This window comes from Parasteatoda tepidariorum, chromosome 9, assembly GCF_043381705.1.
Source record: "Parasteatoda tepidariorum isolate YZ-2023 chromosome 9, CAS_Ptep_4.0, whole genome shotgun sequence".
NCBI lineage: Eukaryota > Metazoa > Arthropoda > Arachnida > Araneae > Theridiidae > Parasteatoda > Parasteatoda tepidariorum.
Genome location: NC_092212.1, coordinates 77,677,854 through 77,698,529, shown reverse-complemented (window position 1 = coordinate 77,698,529; position 20,676 = coordinate 77,677,854). Strand labels below are relative to the sequence as shown.

General features: G+C 31.1%; 1 protein-coding gene across 1 annotated transcript; it reads right to left on the bottom strand.

Moving 5' to 3' along the window:
- Positions 1–5,658: 5,658 nt before the first annotated feature.
- LOC139426574 (uncharacterized) lies at positions 5,659–19,307 on the bottom strand. The gene is made up of 4 exons (XM_071185869.1): positions 19,173–19,307; positions 11,147–11,291; positions 10,124–10,412; positions 5,659–7,444 (listed from the first exon to the last, which is right to left on the bottom strand). Exons 2-4 carry the CDS (start codon positions 11,283–11,285, stop codon positions 5,659–5,661), a joined length of 2,214 nt encoding a protein of 737 aa, XP_071041970.1. The 5' UTR covers positions 11,286–11,291; positions 19,173–19,307.
- Between the last annotated feature and the right edge of the window lie 1,369 nt (positions 19,308–20,676).

Below are 20,676 nucleotides of genomic sequence, written 5' to 3'. Positions count from 1 at the left end.
ACCAAGAACGATCGTTTGGACAATCAAGTTGCTGTAAGAGAAATTATCAAGAAGTGTTCTTTTTAATCTAACTTTTCACACATGAGATTGGGTATTAAGAACAATTCAAGTTCCAACTCATTAGCATCACTTTCTCTACAAGAACTTTATCTGAAGCATGCAATCTTTTTTTTCTAACTTTTAAATGCCAAAAAATAACTCAATTCAATTGGTCCATGCTCATCAAACAGATTTTTAACGAATTTGGCATAATAGCTAGACAATTAAAGAGTGAACCATAAAAAAGTAACTGTAATTAACTTTCATTATGTTTAACGTACAAGTCAAGAATTAATCCACTTTTTAACTCATATTTAATAATTCAAATATTGGTTATCAGAAGAGAAAACTTTTGCATTGGTTGAATATTTTTCTTCTTCATATTGATGGAAACTGTAATAATCGTAACCAGAGACAGAAGTGGTTGAAATAAGCCATATCTATCATGTATCTAACCATGCTTCTTTTTCATATTTCGCATTTATTATTTGTAACAATGAAGTAAAAATATGCCTTTTAAACAATCACATATCCTTAACTTTTTGATTGTATTTGTGGAAAATGAAAATTTATTTGTATGTATGTTTATTTTCCAATTTTTGTTTACTTTCAATTGTATTTTTAATAAAGTAGCATTTAGCTCGTAAAGAGAAAGATTCATGGAAAGTAGATCTCAGTGAAAAAATAATTCATTAGCATTCACTCCAATATTTTGGATTTCTAAAAACTTTACCACAGTAGTACTAAAACAAATGTTTTTAAAATAAGCGTGGATTTTTTTAAAAATTACAACATGTGTCTCAATAATGAAAATTGCTCCATTTTCCAATCTGATTTTTATTAAAATATTTATACATAACCTTTGCTACCACTAAGAAATTTTTTTAAACTTCATAAATTTCGTATTAATTGAGCTGACTGACTGATATAGTGCTTTCTGAGTGCCTGTCCTTAGGGCAGTGATTCTCAAACTTATGACTTTTGTGTACCCTTTCTAAATTTTTCGTTACGCTGTGTACCACTAATAAAAAAAAGAATGTATATTTTTAAAAATATGTTTACTTTTCTTTTTCGGTAAAAAAAATTCTTAAATTTTGATAAAAACTTCTACGTTAAGGATAAAAATTATATTTTATTAAAATAATCAAAATAAATAGAATTTATAACAAACCTTTACTATAAAAAAATTTCGCAAAACTTAAAAATCACAACTGACTGTTGACACCAATAATTATTAACTGTTAACTCTGCAAAAAATGGCAAAAGAAAAATAGGTAATCGTAAATTTTTATGGCTGGCTTTGTTTTTAAATAAAAATTTATGAAATTTTCGTTTGATGCAAGATATTTTGCATAAGAATGCGTACCCCCGCTAAACTGTTCCCGTACCCCTGGGGGTGCGCGTACCACACTTTGGGAAACACTGCCTTAGGGGATGTCTGCTCCTTCATCTAAGATATTAAAATTGGAGGATGGAAAGGGTGGTGCGGGAGTATAACATAGGTTAAGTCTCAATTAGTAATTAATGGAGCTTTGAGCTTCTATGTTAATAGAGTTTTTTTTTCTTAAAAAAAAAGGTGCAGCTAAATTATTTTTTTATTCGCAATTTTTATGAAAAGAAGATGTTTTTGTTTAATAGATTACGCGTATAATATAAATATTTAGATTTGAATATAAAGTCAGTATTCTCAAATTTAAAGCAGTGGGTAATGTGTGAAAAAAATGTATGCTACTACTTTTGTCGTAAATCTAGCTGGGCACAGTTAGGAAAAAATCTAACATGGGCTCATACCTGCCAACTGTAACGATTTCCAAAATAGTATTTTCCTATTTGTCGTGAAATAGTTATTTGAGCGAACATTATAAGCAGATATTTCAGGCAGGGCTAATTTTGCCCTAGAAAAAAAAGAGTAAAAAATTGGTAGTAAAAGCCATTTAGGTTTTCGGTAGAAATAAAGAGCTCTGTCTACCAACACTTCCTAATAGTTATAAGGTGTATACTAGAATAGTTATAAGGTATATACCTTATAACTAGTTCGAAAGGCCACCTACCTAGGCGTCCCTCTTACTAGTTCTTTAAACTGGAATACCCATATTGAAAATATTCTTAGCAAAGCGCAAGGAGCCTATAGATCTCTGAAACCAATATTAAACTATAATTCAAAACTATCACTCAAAACAAAACGANATAATCTAGATCCCCCTAATAGCTAACACAATGCTAAATAATTCACAACGGATAGCGTCGCAGCCCAACTAGCTCAGATCAATTCATAATCTAGTTGTTAAAAGGTGTAATTTTACTACCAGTTTCTTTCTTTTTTTTCCAGGACATTAAATGCTCCGGTTGCATGAAAATCCACAAAAATTTTTCATACCGCATTTCTAGAGTAAACAAGTCTTCTATATATGCATTATAACAATTCTAAATGCAGTGGTAGTCACAATCTCTTTAAATCGCATTTATTAAAAGAAGAAGGAATACATAGTTTAATGGCAAATGCGACTGTTGAAGGATTATTCATGAGGATTGTTCAATTTTAATTTTATACACTCTGTTAGTCCAAATTTCTAGCGTTAAGATTACTTAATTCGTAGTTTAACATCATAAATTGCATATGTTTGAAACAGAATTATTTCCCGCATTAATTTTTAATAATAAATTAAAAGAAATATGCATAGAATTCAGAACGTTTTAAAACNTTCAATTTCTCCATTTAGGTTTTCGGTAGAAATAAAGAGTTCTGGCTGACAACGCTTCCTAATAGTTATAAGGTGTATACTAGATTGTTGTCGAATGCATAATCTAGATCCCCCTAATAGCTAACACACTGCCTGCTAGCCACAAAGAACTCACACAATGCTAAATAATTCAGATGCATAAAGGGCAGCTTCGCAGCCCCACTAGCATAATCAGTTCAATTCAGAATCTAGACGTTGAAAAAGGTACTGATTTTACTACCAGCAATTTTTCTTTTTTCCAGGGCATCAAATGCTCCGGCTGCATGAAAATTGCAGAAATATCTGCAAATGACATATTTTTGTATAAACAGGTCATCAATATATGCATATAACAATTCTAAATGTAGTGGTACTCACAATCTCTTTAAATCCCATTTATTAAAAGAAGAATGAATACATAGTTTAATGGCAAATGCGACTGTTGAAGAATTGTTCATGAAGATTGTTCAATTTTAATTATATACACTCTGTTAGTTCAAATTTCTAGCGTTAAGATTACTTAATTCGTAATAAATTGCATATGTTTGAAACAGAATTGAACCTGATTGATATTGTTAACTTCAATTTTTGAATGATATTTTATATCGGTTTGAAAGATTTGAGACAATATACGGATAAGCCACATTTTTAAATTTTCAAGAAAAAAAGTTTTTTTTTTAAAGATTTCGATGAAGGCAAAAATATTTGTCTGTATAATCTAGATTAAATCAGAATTAAAATTATAATCTAGATTAAATTGTGAAACTTGCAACGAGTCTATCTAAAAAAAAGTATTAAGGAACAGATTATTTCATCTCTAAAAAAATAAGTGGCTTTTCACTGTATTATCCTAAATCTTTTTAATTGAACCAAATGTTAAAATGTATGTTTTGTGTGTTTAAGAAATAAAAATTTTTTTTGTAATTAGTAGGGTTGGATTTGTTTAACTCTCTTACTACTAGAATTTTTTGTACAAAAAATTCTAGAATTGTTTTGCCATGTAAATAATATACAGATATTTATGTTTACCATGGGTTTATGATGTCTTGCCATATAAATGCTATGCAAATCCTTATGGTTACCATAGACCTATGGTATCCTGCCATACAATTTTCTATGGTTGCCATAAGCCAATGGTGTCGTGCTATATAGATTGCCATACAGATCTCTATGGTTACCATAGGCCTATGGTATACTGCCATACAAATTTTTGTGGTTGCCATAGGCCTATGGTATACTGCCATACAAATTTTTGTGGTTGCCATAGGCCTATGGTAAGCTGCCATACAAATTTCAACGGTTGCCATAGGCTTATGGCGTTGTGCCATATAAATGCCATACAGATCTCTATAGTTACCATAGGCGTATGGTATTTTGCTATATAAATTTCCACGGTAACCATTGGTTGCCATAGATTACCATAGGTTTCTCTGTGGCAAATTTTCCTAAGGGGTTATACTGAATGTTTCTAGGGGAAAATATAACCCTTTTCTTCAGTAGCGTGAAACCGATAACACACGAACTACTATATATTTATTTCTCTCACGTGGCACCAAAGGCTCAGATATTTCTCTATCTAAATTGGGCTCTATCTAATTGGCACTTCAAGAAGATCACCGATACCCACGCTTGTGACCTATGACTTCAGCTCCAGCTGATATTTTATAAGCAAAATTACTTGTTAAAGTTGTGCTAAGTTTTTTCACATAAGTTAGAATGTTAATTAATGTGAAGTTAATTAAACACAGCGCCGAATCGCACATCGAATTAGTTGAAATATAATTCTTTCTCGTCCGCATCTTCTACTTAACTTAGATTTATTATTTGTTTATGTATTTTATTGTATAACCGTGACATATTATTGTTTTGTGAACCTGGCAACTTCGATGCATAATTAGTTTGTTTAAGGTATACGTGGCTTCGTGCCTGTCTTTGTGTTAAGTGAGAAATATATGGTGAAAGAATTGAAATAACTGTGAAAGAACCTTTGTGTAAGAATATAGAATGTGTAACTTAAGAGAATTGATACTTGAGAGGCTTGGCTTACTTTAAATAGAATGGAAAGAACAGTTGCTTACGCAAACAAGTGCCCCGTTTCAACAACCAATCAAGAACGAGATAACCACTCTACGTCACTTGCAGGTACAGGCATCCCATTAGTAACACTAAAGTTATAATTCTGGTTATCATAAGTAATAATTTAAGTAGTACTAAATAATTAGTTGTACGCTAAGTATTAATTTATATTTATTTTGTTAGGTTATCTTAAGTAATACTTTAAGTAGTACTAAATAATTAGTTGTACGCTAAGTATTTATTTAGACTCATTTTGTTAGGTTATCTTAAGTAATAATTTAAGTAGTACTAAATAATTAGTAATACGCTAAGTATTTATTTAGATTCATTTTGTTAGGTTATCTTAAGTAATAATTTGAGTAGTGTTGAATAGTTAGTTTTACGTTAAGCTTTTATTTAGATTCATTTTGTTAGGTTATCTTAAGTAATAGTTTGAGTAGTACTAAATAATTAGTTATACGCTAAGTATTTATTTAGACTCATTCTGTTAGGTTATCTTAAGTAACAATTTAAGTAGTGTTGAATAGTTAGTTTTACGTTAAACTTTTATTTAGAGTAACATTGTATTTTTATAAGAATAAAAAGTCAGTTCAGAAGTAGTTATTTAGATTTCTTTTTGATTCTTTCTAAAATGGTGGTAGAAATTTTAAACACAAAGGGTGCTATGCTACCGTATACCAAATATAGGTCATGGAACTCGCCTTTTTTTAGCAATAGCACACATATATTATACAATACTAGCTCGAAGATGTGCACGAAGGAGTAATGTATCATAGTTACTCATAAAAAGAACATATTTATTTATTTTGTTGTTTTGTTAATTTTATTTATTACTTTTGAACAAGCGAAAAGGACTAACGAAATGAAGTATGTTTTTAAAGCTCTGTCGTGCACGAGTTGGCGTTTCTTTTTTGATGTCATTATAAGATTCAGTCTCTGTAGCTTCAACGCTTTGCCGAGATTGCACTGTATAATGTGGTGTAGAAGTGGCAGCGAAATTTGCACCCGAAGCACCATGATGGCTCGCTTTTTCTGTGCTTTTCATTTTCTCAAAATACTCTTCAATTTCTTTGTACAACTTGTCCTGCCAATCAGCGTTTGGTACTTTTTTGGTCTTATTCCGAGATTCAGCATCCTTCTCATTCGACGAATGAGAAAAAAGTCCAATGTTTTTACTTCCACTGCTTTGGTGGGAGCGCAATGAACAACGTGGTGCAGAATTTACCACGTGAGTTTTCCGATTTTGTTGAAACTGACCGATAAAACTATCAGATACGAGTTTAGGTGAGAATTTTTTCGGAGTTGCTATCTCGGTGTCGAGGTTCATACCTGAGTTGCCATGTTGGTTCGTTGTATCCATGCTTTTTATTTTCTCAGAAGGATCTTTAATTTCTTTGAGCGACATATCCTGCCATTCAGCTTGTTGTATTTGCACGTTTTCGGGAGATGCTTTGCTCTGTTTTTGCGCTTTACAGTGTTCCCTGTTACCTTCATTTCCTTTTAAAGAGTGGTTGTTTCGTTTTAGTTTGTCGTATTTTATCCGTAATTCAAGTACTTTTGTATAATATTCCATAAAATCGAACTTAACGTTCTTCGGTTTGCCCTCAGCAAAATCAGTTTCCCTTTTTGTTGGGGGTTTTCTGTCACGTACTCGTTTAATAGCAGTAATGTATTGTGGCATGTCAAAATCGTCACCTTTAGAATGTTCGTCGTCACGCTTAGTTTTACAACTTTGGCTAGCTGAAGGAGAGTGACTGTCGCAAACTCTTTCCTTATCAGCCTTAAGGTCACAGTACCGAGCGTTAGGAATAGTGGTTTCTTTATCCAAGTGCTCACTTTTATGGTTTGTGTCTAATTTGGGAAAATATGCTTTTCTTTCTTCGTGGATCTGATGGCAGGTTTTGTCGGGTAAAACAACATCGTAGCTGAACTTTATCGGTTTATTGCTCAGTAATCCCAACTGAAGCTCTGATTGCATCGGCTCATAATCAAATGTAGATGAAACTACTCTAGTTGCTGCTTGAGCCGGAGTAATCGGATCATTCTCAGTAAAATTATTTCTCAACTTTGGAACAGTAAATTTATCATTTCTTAACACACGTGGGCTGCAATGGGGGGAATTAGTTTTTGGAATACTTTTTGAAGACAGAGTATCCACAGAGCATTTTGATGAATCCCTGCAAGATTTGCAATCGTAATACACCGTACTCATTTCTGATAGGACATCTTCGTCTGTATTGATGAAATTCGTGATTAATTTGAAATTTTTAGGTTCCAGTGAGGAAATTCTGAGGGAATCAGAACTGTTTTTCTTCAAATAACTATTTGTTTTTAGCTTGGGAGATTTGGTTGTCTCGTAAATCTGAAAAGGGTGTGCATCTACGTCTCCATATTCCTCCAGATTCGTTGTTGATTTGTAGTTTTTTGTTAGTTTATTGCTTATAACATTTTTGTTGGTTTGCATTACATCTTCTTCTTCTTCTACTACTGGCACTAAAGATTTAACTTTTGTGATAATATCAAGCATTTCTGTTAATCGCTGCCCTATATCTTTTTTGGAAACTGGGTTTTCATCAAATTGTTTCGATAACTGTTCATTGTCTACTGACCTAAGAAAGAATATTTTGATAAGAAATAACTTCCTTCAATTGACAAGAATAAATTTCATGAACTAACTAAAAATAATTCCTTACAGTGAAAAACAGACAGATCTTTCTTAAATTGGTGCGAAATTAATTTCAATTCATAATAAACTGACTTTTTTTTAAAAATTGCTTCATTTTATTATGAACTCGTATATTTCATCGCAATCGTTATCACAAACCTTTAAACAAAATCACTCCTCATTCCAATTTTTAAGCATTTTTTCAAGTGTGTACGAATTTTTAATCTCGGGACGATAGGTTCATTCTCTGAATGCTGCTTGTCTAACACATTTCCGTTATAAATATGCGCGATTTCCACCCTCTCCACACTTTCCCCCACTCCATTACCATGGTTTCGGCATACATTGTTTTTTTCCCCACGCCTTCCCTACACTTTAATATCAGTTTATTCCGATTTCCTATTGAAACGAACTACCGTGAGGGAAAAACAAAATTTGCCGGAATCATTGAAACGGAGTGGAGAATGGGGAAATCACAAAGCTTTGACGCACCTATTTTATTTACAATGAGTATATAGAACAGAGTTTCGTAAACTCTCCTCCTAAGCCTCATTCGTAGTACTTAATCTAAATGCAAGCCCTTTTCAAATTATAAAATTATCTNTTGTAATCCAACATATATATATATATACGGCAATTGTAGTTCAAGATGAGCGTTCGATGACGTATACTATCAAACTCACAAATGGACCAATCAGAGGTTAACGATGATTTCCAGCTTACGGCGTCCTGTCCTAAGAAACCAGGCCTTTAGTTGAAAGAGCTTGACTGTTCCTTCGACTAGACACAATATGTTAGGAGCAGTTTGCTTTGAAATATCGAATATTATAATTATGGAATATATAGACACTATCGAATATTAGAAATAGTAGCTCTTGTCCTTAAGGTAATAACCCGCTTAGAAAATGTTTCTTAGTAGAGCAATGCGATTTAAGTACTTCCGGTACTTAAGTACTTGAGGTTTAAGTACTTAAGAATCCCTCACTCAACCGTTGCTTACAGCTTACAGGTTTCGGCGGGGAGGCTTTTTGCATTCAGCGACAGTCGTCCCCACTTAATTGCCTGTCGGATAATCGAATAACCCGCTTATACGAATGAAATTTAATGGAACCAAATCATTTTATATGAAACTAATTTTAAACTTCCCCGTTTAAAAAAATATTTGTTGTTTTTTTGTCCCCGCCTAATTGCATAAAGAGAAGGTATTGCAATTAAAAAAAAATTGAGAAATTTTTTACCAGCTAAAATGGAATTTCCGTTTTTCAGTTAAGTAAATAGGTGGTCTTTTCAATAGGGACATCCTGTTTCTTAGTTGGTTTAAACAGGTGGTAAAGTTGAAAAATTCATCAAATCTTGCTGCCAGTTATACATTGAAGTAAACAAGTTTTTTTTTTTTTTTTTTTACCTTTCTCTAAATTACTTCACACAACATTTAGAATGTAAAAAAGGTAGAGAGAGATTTGTTTTGTGGTCAAGACCTGTGGTGTCCGCCTGGTGCATTATTAACTTTGATAAGAAAAAGGTTACAAAACCTAACACACTAGTGTGTCTTTCTCTTAAGTAGAATAATCATTGCTCTAGTGAATAAATCTAAGATGGTTGCAAGTTGAGCTCAAAGAGGAATGATTTGAATTAATCGAAAAAAAAGAAAATTAATAAATCTTGGAAACAGAAAATTTCAAAAAATTCCAAACTAAAATAGCGCATTAAATTGGAATTTCTCTAGTTTCGAAAATTAAAAAAATAAATAAGTAAAAATAAAAATAATAACTTCTGAATGTATTTGAAAGGAATTCGCAAGTCATGAAAGCCTTAGTACAAACTGAAAGGGAAAATCTAATTTTGATAAATTGAGGAATTAGACGAGTATAAACACAGTCTTTAAATAGTATTTTAGTACCTATATTATACTTTTCATTAACATTAATTTAGTTTTATGTAACTTTAAATGACATTTGTATTTTATAATACTAACGCAGATAGTTTTAATTATAATTGTTTATTGATCATAAAACTGCGTTTATTTAATCAAAACGTTATACTAAGCATTAAATACCATTAAAAAGTTAAATTTCGCAAAAATTTAGAATTTAAGATTGAATATTGCACTCCCCTTTTAATCGAATAACCCGCTTAATAGCATAGCTTTGGCTGGAACCGATGGTATTCCTTTAAGCGAGGTTGACTGTAGTACCAAGTTTGTAAAGTGATTTATAAACTGTTAACTATGAGTACAAACCTTATATTAAAAAGCTAAATAGGAAACATTGAACTTCGATACATTCTTAACACACATCGAGATGGGTTGTATGTTTTCTAAAAAAACCCTATTTGTTCACTATTAATTTTATATTAAAAAAACATTCTTACGCAAATAGATACAGTTCATACAAATGTGTAAATGATAAAGTAAGTTCTCTCTTTATTGAAGCTCCAAAAATCATGTCGAATTCACGTTTATACTTTCTCTAAATTATTCCTTTATAGGCAGATTCAAGAAGTAAAATTGAAATATTTGTAACTAAATTTTATTAACAATTTAAAAATAAATCCTTTTTGCATAAGAGGAATTATTTTGCCTAGATCAATATTGTTTTTAACATAATAAAAAAAAATCAATTACCCGAGTGAAATATTATTTTCATCGTCACAACAGTCATAGATTTGCTTAAGGTTATCAGCTTCTTGATCATTTTCAGGAACAGATTTCAGGTTCGTTATCGCACAATGTTCAATGAAGTTGATTGTATTCAGCATTTTTCCGAACAAGCAGTTCACTTGAAATCGTAATTCTACGAGCCAAGAAGGTGGCGTTTCAAATGATTCGGGATATGCTTGTACTGGTTTGTCTTGAGTCATCGGTTTAAACTCTTTAATAATGCTGTTTAGCAAACTAGTTTCAACGTGTTCATCTGAAAGAATGTGAAAAGTTTATTTTATAATACGTCGATTAATCGATACTCATTAACACATAAAGTGTGATATGGAATTTAATTATACTGTACAACAAATTAACATTATTTTCTTGTTTTTTGGTTCGTATTATATTATTTTGCACAAACAGCACTTTTTTTTTATTAAAAACAAAATGGCCAATCACATTGGGACGTGATCGAACGCCTCCTACAACTGAAGGTTTTTTAAGTTGGTTAACATTAACATAATTTAAGTTAACACGGTTTTTTAAGTTCGAAAAGATCACTATGAAGGTACACCAGTTTACGAAAAAGCCATTTAATAGAAAATCTATTAAAAATTAAAAGTGACACCAAATATATGCCTAAAAATTTGTTTAATTTATGAATATGATTGGTTTGTCTTATTTACTTGTCAACCATTACAGATTCAATTCTCAAATATACATAATAAATTTCTCTTCTAAAATAGAATTTGGGTTCATGCGCACAACTGGTTTGCGTTTTCGAACGAATCTGCGCAGACTACTTATGAAATGTGTGGTTGCTGCTGAAACCATTGTACTGCTAAAGATACCCTTCAAAAAAAAAGTTTTTTTTCTAAAGAAACTAGGGTAGTTAGATTCAAAATACTCAAAGTATATGCTCAATACTTTAAATTAAATAACATTAAATTCTAACAATAAAGGTTATAGTTGTTTTGTATCACAAAAATAAAAAGTGTGCCTTACTTGGTCCGAAATCTGGAACTAATGATTCGCTGTTAATGCGCTGTTTTGGGAACACAAAACCTTCAATAATCGATACGTTTTCATCGGATGCGCTTGAATTAGAAATCTCTACAACAATATCGTCATCATCGTCTTCCATACTATTCTGAAAGGTAAAGTCGAATGTCTCTCAAATACAGGAATAAGTCTAGTAATCTTAATTTGAAGATGCAGCTGAAGAAATTTTGCACTTAAGAAAATGATTCTTTTTTTAAAATTATAGACTTTTTAGCTGTAAGTTTAAATTTTCATTCTTAAATTTTGATTGATATCTAAATTTGTAATTTGGAATGATAATCATTGAAACAAGATTGCAAACTCGGATGTCATAAAAACTATAGACGATTAACCCCTTGGGGACGGGTGATTCAGAAAAGCATTCGTACAAAATCAGAATCAAGTTGCAATTAAATAAAAAACGGTAACTTAAATGCAGTCGTTACTAATTTGACGGACATACTTTGCTTTTATTTTAATTATTGTTAGTTTAATCATATATATAATCAATGTTAATTCAAAGTATAACTAAATAGTTTTATTTTGAACAAAGTAATGGTGAATTAAATAAATCAAAAAATTATAACTCCGCCCACAAATAAACTGCTAAAGAAATACTTTGATTACCAGTTTTATCTTTTCACCCTGATAGATACGGTTTTATGCTGTCACGTATTTGTGACAGTCGGCGCGAAAGGGTTAAAAGTTTCACCTGGAGAGAGCTGAGACTTGGTGCCGTTGCATATGAACTCTTAAATCGTTTACTTGTAGTGGTGTGGAAAATAAGTATTTAGATAAATTAAAAATAATACATTAAAACATACATGTGTACATGTATATTTGGCTACTACCAGAATACGTTTTTACAGAAAGCGGAGAAATATTTTAGCCCTGTTAACCCTTTCGCGCCGACTGTTACAAATACGTGCCAGCATAAAGGCGTATCAATCAGGGTAAGAAGATTAAACTGGTAACCAAAGTAGTTCTTTAGCAGTTTACTTGTGGGCGGGGTTATAATTGTTTGATTTATTTAATTCACCATTACTTTAGTTCAAAAAAATTTTATTTAGTTATAATTTGAACTAACATTGATTATATATATGATTAAACTAACAATAATTGAAGTAAAAGCAAAGTAAGTCTGTCAAATTAGCAACGCCGACATTTAAGCTACCGTTTCTTATTTATTTACATCCTGACTCTAATTTTGTAAGAATGCTTTTATGAATCACCCGTCCACAAGGGGTAAAATCGAGAATATTTATCTACTGCCCGGAGCAAGATGGCATCCTTGCAACTCGCTCTCATGCATAAGATCGGTTTATTTGCATTTAGTGGTTGTCAAAATCCTTCCAAAGATTTCAGATCCAAAATCCAAAGATTTCAAATATTTATTACCACTTTAAAATTGAAATACCTCGAGCAATCCGTAGTTATTGACAGATATGATCATCCTTACATATGCCTCAAAAGTCTTGACAAATATAACACAAACTCAGCTAATCAAATTAATAATCTGCCAGAATAAAATACTAAGGACGATAGCAAAACCCTGTTGGTTTGTAAGAAACGATACATTGCACCACTACCTCAAATTAGATGCAATAGACAAACATATAGCTAAATTAAATATCAAATTCAATGAAAAAGTTACTCCGCAGCAAATTTCAACTAAATATTCCTATATTAAAATTTAACTGAAAGCAAGAACATCAGACCAACAGCAGCATTACATTGCAGTGATGCATCATATTCCCGGCATCAAAAACATATAAGCCTCATTTTTCCTATACCAGCTTAGCTCAAGTTATACCTCACATTTTTACATTATGGTCTTATCTGCAGACAACAGTCAGCACGTATGGTCTTTGCTACACAGTCAGAACTCAATGATCATCTATTCACATGAATACTCCTTTACTTCATTTGCATTCCACTACTTTATCGAAATACTACAAAGTTCAAAAATTAGAGATGAGTGGGAAAATGCCTCAGGTGCCCANGAATCCCTGCAAGATTTGCAATCGTAATACACCGTACTCATTTCTGATAGGACATCTTCGTCTGTATTGATGAAATTCGTGATTAATCTGAACTTTTTGGGTTCCGACGAGGAAGTTCTGAGGGAATCAGAACTGTTTTTCCTAAAATAATTATTTGTTTTTAAATTGGGAGATTTAGTTGTCTCGTAAATCTGAAAAGGGTGTGCATCTACGTCTCCATATTCCTCCAGATTCGCTGCTAATTTGTAGTTTTTTGTTAGTTTATTGCTTAGAACATTTTTGTTGGTTTGCATTACATCTTCTTCCTCTTCTACTACTGGCACTAAAGATTTAACTTTTGTGATAATATCAAGCATTTCTGTTAAGCGTTCCCCTATATCTTTTTTGGAAACTGGGTTTTCATCAAATTGTTTCGATAACTGTTCATTGTCTACTGACCTAAGAAAGAATATTTTGATAAGAAATAACTTCCTTCAATTGACAAGAATAAATTTCATGAACTAACTAAAAATAATTCCTTACAGTGAAAAACAGACAGATCTTTCTTAAATTGGTGCGAAATTAATTTCAATTCATAATAAACTGACTTTTTTTTAAAAATTGCTTCATTTTATTATGAACTCGTATATTTCATCGCAATCGTTATCACAAACCTTTAAACAAAATCACTCCTCATTCCAATTTTTAAGCATTTTTTCAAGTGTGTACGAATTTTTAATCTCGGGACGATAGGTTCATTCTCTGAATGCTGCTTGTCTAACACATTTCCGTTATAAATATGCGCGATTTCCACCCTCTCCACACTTTCCCCCACTCCATTACCATGGTTTCGGCATACATTGTTTTTTTCCCCACGCCTTCCCTACACTTTAATATCAGTTTATTCCGATTTCCTATTGAAACGAACTACCGTGAGGGAAAAACAAAATTTGCCGGAATCATTGAAACGGAGTGGAGAATGGGGAAATCACAAAGCTTTGACGCACCTATTTTATTTACAATGAGTATATAGAACAGAGTTTCGTAAACTCTCCTCCTAAGCCTCATTCGTAGTACTTAATCTAAATGCAAGCCCTTTTCAAATTATAAAATTATCTTGTGGCTTGTGAACTCCATTTTGCCGACTAGTGTTAGTTGAAAAGACGTAACCGCGCCATCAACTTCACCCAATATGTTCGACGTAGTATGCTTCGATTACAATATCGAATGTTACAATAATTGTTTCTTTTCCTCAAGGTAATAAACGGCGTAGAAAAGGTTCTTAGTAGAGAAATGAGGTTTAATCACTCACTCAACCATTGCTTACAGTTTATAGTCTTTCGTGGGGAGACTTTTTGTATCCAGCAAGTAGCAAGTTGGTAAAGTGATTCATAAACTGTTAACAATGTGAGTATAAACATTATGCTAAAAAGTACAAAACTAAATGGGAATCAATAGGAATAATAGGAACTAAATAGGAAATACTAGAAACATCAATACGTTCTTGACACACATCGAGCTGGGTTGTATGTTTTCTAAAAAAAACCTGTTTTTCACTTTAATTTTACATTAAAAACATTCTTGAGCAAATAGCTACAATTCATACAAATGTGTAAATGATAAAGTTAAGTTCTCTCATTATTGAAGCTCCAAAAATCATGCCGAATTCATGTTTATACTTTCTCTAATTTATTCCTTTATTAGTAGATTCATGACACAAAATTTTTAAATATTTGCCACTATAATGAAACTAAATTCTTTTAACAATTTAAAAATAAATCATTTTTATATGAACGAAATTATTTTGCCTAGATTAATTCAATATTGTTTTTAATAATAATAATAAAGAATTAATTACCCGAGTGAAATATTATTTTTATCGTCCCAACAGTCATAAATTTTCTTAAGGTTACCAGCTTCTTGATCATTTTCAGGAATAGATTTCAGGTTCGGTATCGCACAATGTTCAATGAAGTTGATCGTATTCAACATTTTTCCGAACAAGCAGTTCACTTGAAATCGTAATTCTACGAGCCAAGAAGGTGGCGTTTCAAATGATTCGGGATATGCTTGTACTGGTTTGTCTTGAGTCTTCGGTTTAAACTCTTTAATAATGCTGTTTAGCAAACTAGTTTCAACATGTTCATCTGAAAGAATATGTAAAGATTATTTTATAAATCGCCGATTAATCGATATTCATTAACACATAGAGTGTGACATGGAATTTAATTACACTGTACAACAAATGAACATTATTTTCTTGTCTTTTGGTTCGTATTATATTATTTTGCTTAAACAAACGGTGCTTTATTTCGTACAGGATGGAGCACTTTTTTTTATTTAAAAGAAAATGGCCCATCACATTACGACGTGAGTGGCCCACCCTATGAACGGGTATTTGTGGCAGTGTGGCGTAGGTAATGTTGCTCGTCTCCGTGACTTTGGTTCACAGGTGCCCACTGGGTAACGATAAATGAGCAACACTTCCGGCATCTTCTAAGGCTAAGAACGAAAGTTAAGTGCCTGCCGTTACTAAAAAAAAAATTACGACGTGATCACGAAGTTTATGCGTTGAAATCATTGTATTGATAAGAATTTTTTAATGGAGGGCAATTGGATCTATTTCCCATAGACCTAAGAAATGCCAGAATTAATACTCTCTTAACGTTACCCACAGAGATGTACCAGAGTTCGTGGGTTCGAACCCACGAAAACTCCCAGTGTAGTAAATGGTGACTGATGCACGTTAAATCTATCGAGTCGCAAAGTCCTCCATGTTCCCATAACAAATCAAAACCTCTGGGGGTACTGGATTGGAGATCAATCGTTCTCTGATTCAGGTCAAAACTATGATCTGTGGATGTATGAATGGGTCCGCCCTATAAACGGGTGTAACGTATGGGTGTGACAGAAGTCGAATTCTTGACCATATATGGCACCACTGGAAAACAAGAACAATCGCACCCCTCTACCTAAGTAGGCATAAGAAACAACAACAACCTTTTGCTAAGTCACGGCAGTGGAATAGCGTCGGCCACGTCATACAACCACAAACCCGTTTATAGGGCGGGTTACATTCACACAAGCTCACAGAAGAAAGGACGTAGAACAAAGAGAGAAAGTTACGTCCATGCCTACGGTGGGATTCGGATTCAAACGCACAACCACTGGCCCCGTAGTCCAGTACAGTAACCACTAGACCTGTGATCGACTTATTGATAAGAATACCATTCAAAAAATTTAAAAAAAAGGAAACTATAGAAGTTGGATCAAAATACTTAAAGTATATGTTTGATACTTTAAATTAAATAACATTAAATTCTAACAGTAAAGGTTATTATTGCTTTGCATCATAAAAAAAAGTGTGCCTTACTTGGTCCGTTATCGGGAACTAATGATTCGCTGTTAATGCACTGTTTTGGGAATACATAACCTTCAATTATCGATACGTTTTCATCGGATGCGCTTGAATTAGAAATCTCTACAACAATATCGTCATCATCGTCTTCCATACTTTTCTGAAAGGTAAATTTGAGTATTTCTCAAACACAGGAATAAGTCTAATAATCGTACTTTGCAGATGCAACTGAAGAAATTTCGTACATAAGAAAATGATTCTTTTTTTTTTAAACTATAGACTTTTCAAGGTGTAGTTTAAATTTTCATTTTCAAATTTTGATTGATATTTAAATTTTTATTTTGGAATGATAATCATTGAATCAAGATTGCGAACGTGGATGTCATAAAAACGATAGACGATTTGAAAATCCATTAAAGAAAAATGCGAGGGAATGAATTTCTGCTTAGGAAACCAAATAATTTATTCTCCTCAAATTTCAAAATTAGTTGCAAAATTCACCGGCAGGTGGTTCTGTAGGCCGTAAACCTTATTAAACAGAGTGTCAGATCAATCGAATTAAAATTATTGCTTGAACGTCTGTCAATTCCGTCCTCTGATTGGTCCACACTGTTGCTTTTATAATTTTTAGAAGTCATCAGTGACATCTGTGGACACATTTTGTAACAAAACACTGAAATGTGTAAAGCTTAAAAGGGTATGTTTCCTAAGTAGAAAGCAGCAAACCGTACATTTCTATCCTTTTCCAGTTAAATTACCTAAATCAGGAAAAGTACATTGCTATATTATCTCAAAAAATTTAAATGCCTCGAGATTTTCAAAGTTCCCTGGAGCAAATAACCGTCCAGTTAATCGCACCCATATAGTACTGATAATCCACACTCAAATTTTGAACAAAAGTAGCCTGAAAAATTAGCCTAAAGAATTCTGAAAAAAAAGTTTTAGTTAATAAAGTAGTCCACGAAAGCGTTTAATAAACAAAAACTCGAACTATTTTCAGTTCATTATTGTCAATAAAAGACAATGAATTTGTCATGAAAATTATAATTTTCTGTTTTTTTCCTTTTATTTTACGGATGTATTTTTATTTTTATTTAAACTTTGATGTAATTTGTTCACACGAAAGCGACTGTAATTTACACCTCGTATATTTTCCAAAGAAAATTGTATCCTCCTTATGATATTTATTTAGCGACTTTTTTTGGTAGTATGCGGAATTTGTTTTTGGAATGAATATTTACAGAAATAAGTTCACATAGAAAATAATTGTTTTTTTTAAAAATATTTTGTTTTTAAATGGTGCTGCAGATATTTAATTAAATACTACTGCTTATTTTTGGTGTAGTAGCAAGGTAAGTGGAATAAATCATAATTCAAATTTTTTAAACGATTTGTTATTTGCTTTAAGTTTCTGAGTGATACAATTTCGATTTATTTTTTTCTCTGTTAATCCTAAATATAATATAAAAACTATTTAAGATTCTCCTTTTAAAAAACATTTTCGTTGCCTAAAAAGTTATTTAAAGCAAATAAAACATGAATAAAAAAAAGGTAAGAACCTTACTGCAAAGAATTCAGTGCATAAATTTATTTAGTAGGTATATGCTGATTTAAAAGAAAGCAATCAAAATTATACGCAGTTTTTGATATATGACAAAAAGTAAAGGAAAATATGAATAAATTCTATTTTTAAATTAAGAAATTTATAATAGTAAAAAACAAATTTTGGAAGAAATATACAAAAATAGTTGATTTAAAAAATTTTTTTTTCTTACCTAAAGATTAATCCTGGAGACTAGTTAGTTTAATTATTACATACATATTTTTTCTTAATTAGAGGGATTTGTCAAAGCACGTATTTCACCTTTCGCGAGTCAAATTTCTTTCAATCTATAACTACATTAGTGTGTGTATACATGTAAATCCAAAGTATGCTTTAATATGATTCTAGTTCGAACTTTTACATAACCTTTGCCGTAAGACCAACCGTAAGAATTACCAACGCCTTCCGGTAAAAACCCGAAACAAAGGATTAGTTATGATAGAATTTCCGTTGTGTTAAAGGAGGCAGTAAAAAAAAGCACAAATCTCGATGGCCTTATCTTTAAAAAAAAACAAGCTTCAGAGTTGGATAAACCGGGCAATGGCACTCACAAATTTAGGTGGCAAAAATAATTTTGATATCAACTGCTTGTATTTTTACTACATATATCAATAAAAATTTAACTTATCTAAAAAATCTCTACAGATTTAGTTCTTGCATTGTGAAAGTTAATGTTTTTTTATCTATATGCTTTGATACATTTAAAAAACATTTCAAAAATTTATTTAATTTTTTTAAAAAGTTTTATTAAAATAACTGCAAGGAAAAATAAAAACAAATAAAAATTTAAACATTAATTTTTGTTCCACATAAAATTTTTGTTTTGCTAAATCGGAAACACACCTTTGTTTCTGCTTCATGTTGAATTTCACGTTTAACTGTAGAATTTGAAATACTACTCAATCCATGGTATAACTTATGACTTTGTATGAAGAAACATTTTCTAATGTAAAAAAAAAAATACTTATCTGTTTAAGAAATGGCTTATTTTATTATTCAAACGTTTAAAATGTCGAAAATTTCAATGAGATGGGAAAGTCTACTTACAAGGTAAAGTTAATTCTGGTAAAATAAGAAGCTCTTTTAAACTAATTATAAATAAAGCAAAATAATTATAAATCATGCATTTTTTCTTTGCCTTAGATGATTTCTATATTTTTAATTTCTGTATTTATTATGATTTTTCGTATTTGTATAATTTTGCATGCTTTTTGTCTTTTTTATTTATATAATTATGTAAACCCACCTGACAGTCTACAGAGATGTTCAAGCCAGAGTCTGAACTAGATCGCTTAACCATTATTATTTAATCACCTGCCGTATTATTAAGGTTGTTAATGGCAATCAGTTGTTTACACAATTTTACTTTCACAAATGAAATATATTCGAATCAGTAGCTACCAGCAACTGATGGATCATCGATACATTTTTAATAGGCAGGTAAGTGAAATGAACGTCAGCTTAAACATTCCCACATTATGAACTAGTTAAATACCCGTTTTTCATACGGGATGAAAGAATATAAGCATCAATAAATCAGTACTGAGCAGCAATGGGATCCTTGTGAGTGACGTAGCTTGGGTATCTCGATCCTGATTGGCTGTTGAAACATGGCATTTGCTTACGATAGCAACTGTTTTTTCCATTCTATTTCGAGTAAATCAAGTTCGTTAAGTATCAATTCTCTTAAATGATAAATTTTATATTCTTATAAAAAGATACTTTAGCAAAGATTTCAATTCATTTATTTATATATTTCTAACTTATTATGATACATTTTATGTTCCTCTGAAAAGATTCTTTAGCAAAGATTTCAGTTCTTTTACTATATATTTCTTTCTTATTATGGTACATTTAGTGATACATTTCATATTCTTATGAAAAGATTCTTTAGCAAAGATTTCAATTCTTCTACTATATATATCTTTCTTATTATGGTACATTTTATGATACATTTTATATTTTTATGAAAAGATTCTTTAGCAAAGATTTCAATTAATTTACTATATATTTGTTACTTATTATGATACATTTTATGATACATTTTATATTCTTATAAAAAGGTTCTTTAGCAAAGATTTCAATTCTTTTACTATATATTTCTTTCTTATTATGGTACATTTTATGATACATTTTATATTCTTATGAAAAGATTCTTTAGCAAAGACTTAAATTCTTTTACTATATATTTCTTTCTTATTAAAGTACATTTTTTGATACATTTTATATTCTTATGAAAAGATTCTTTAGCAAAGATTTAAATTCTTTTACTATATATTTCTTTTCTATTATGATACATTTTGTGATACATTTTATATTCTTATGAAAAGATTCTTTAGCAAAGACTTAAATTCTTTTACTATATATTTCTTTCTTATTAAAGTACATTTTTTGATACATTTTATATTCTTATGAAAAGATTCTTTAGCAAAGACTTAAATTCTTTTACTATATATTTCTTTTCTATTATGATACATTTTGTGATACATTTTATATTCTTATGAAAAGATTCTTTAGCAAAGATTTAAATTCTTTTACTATATATTTCTTT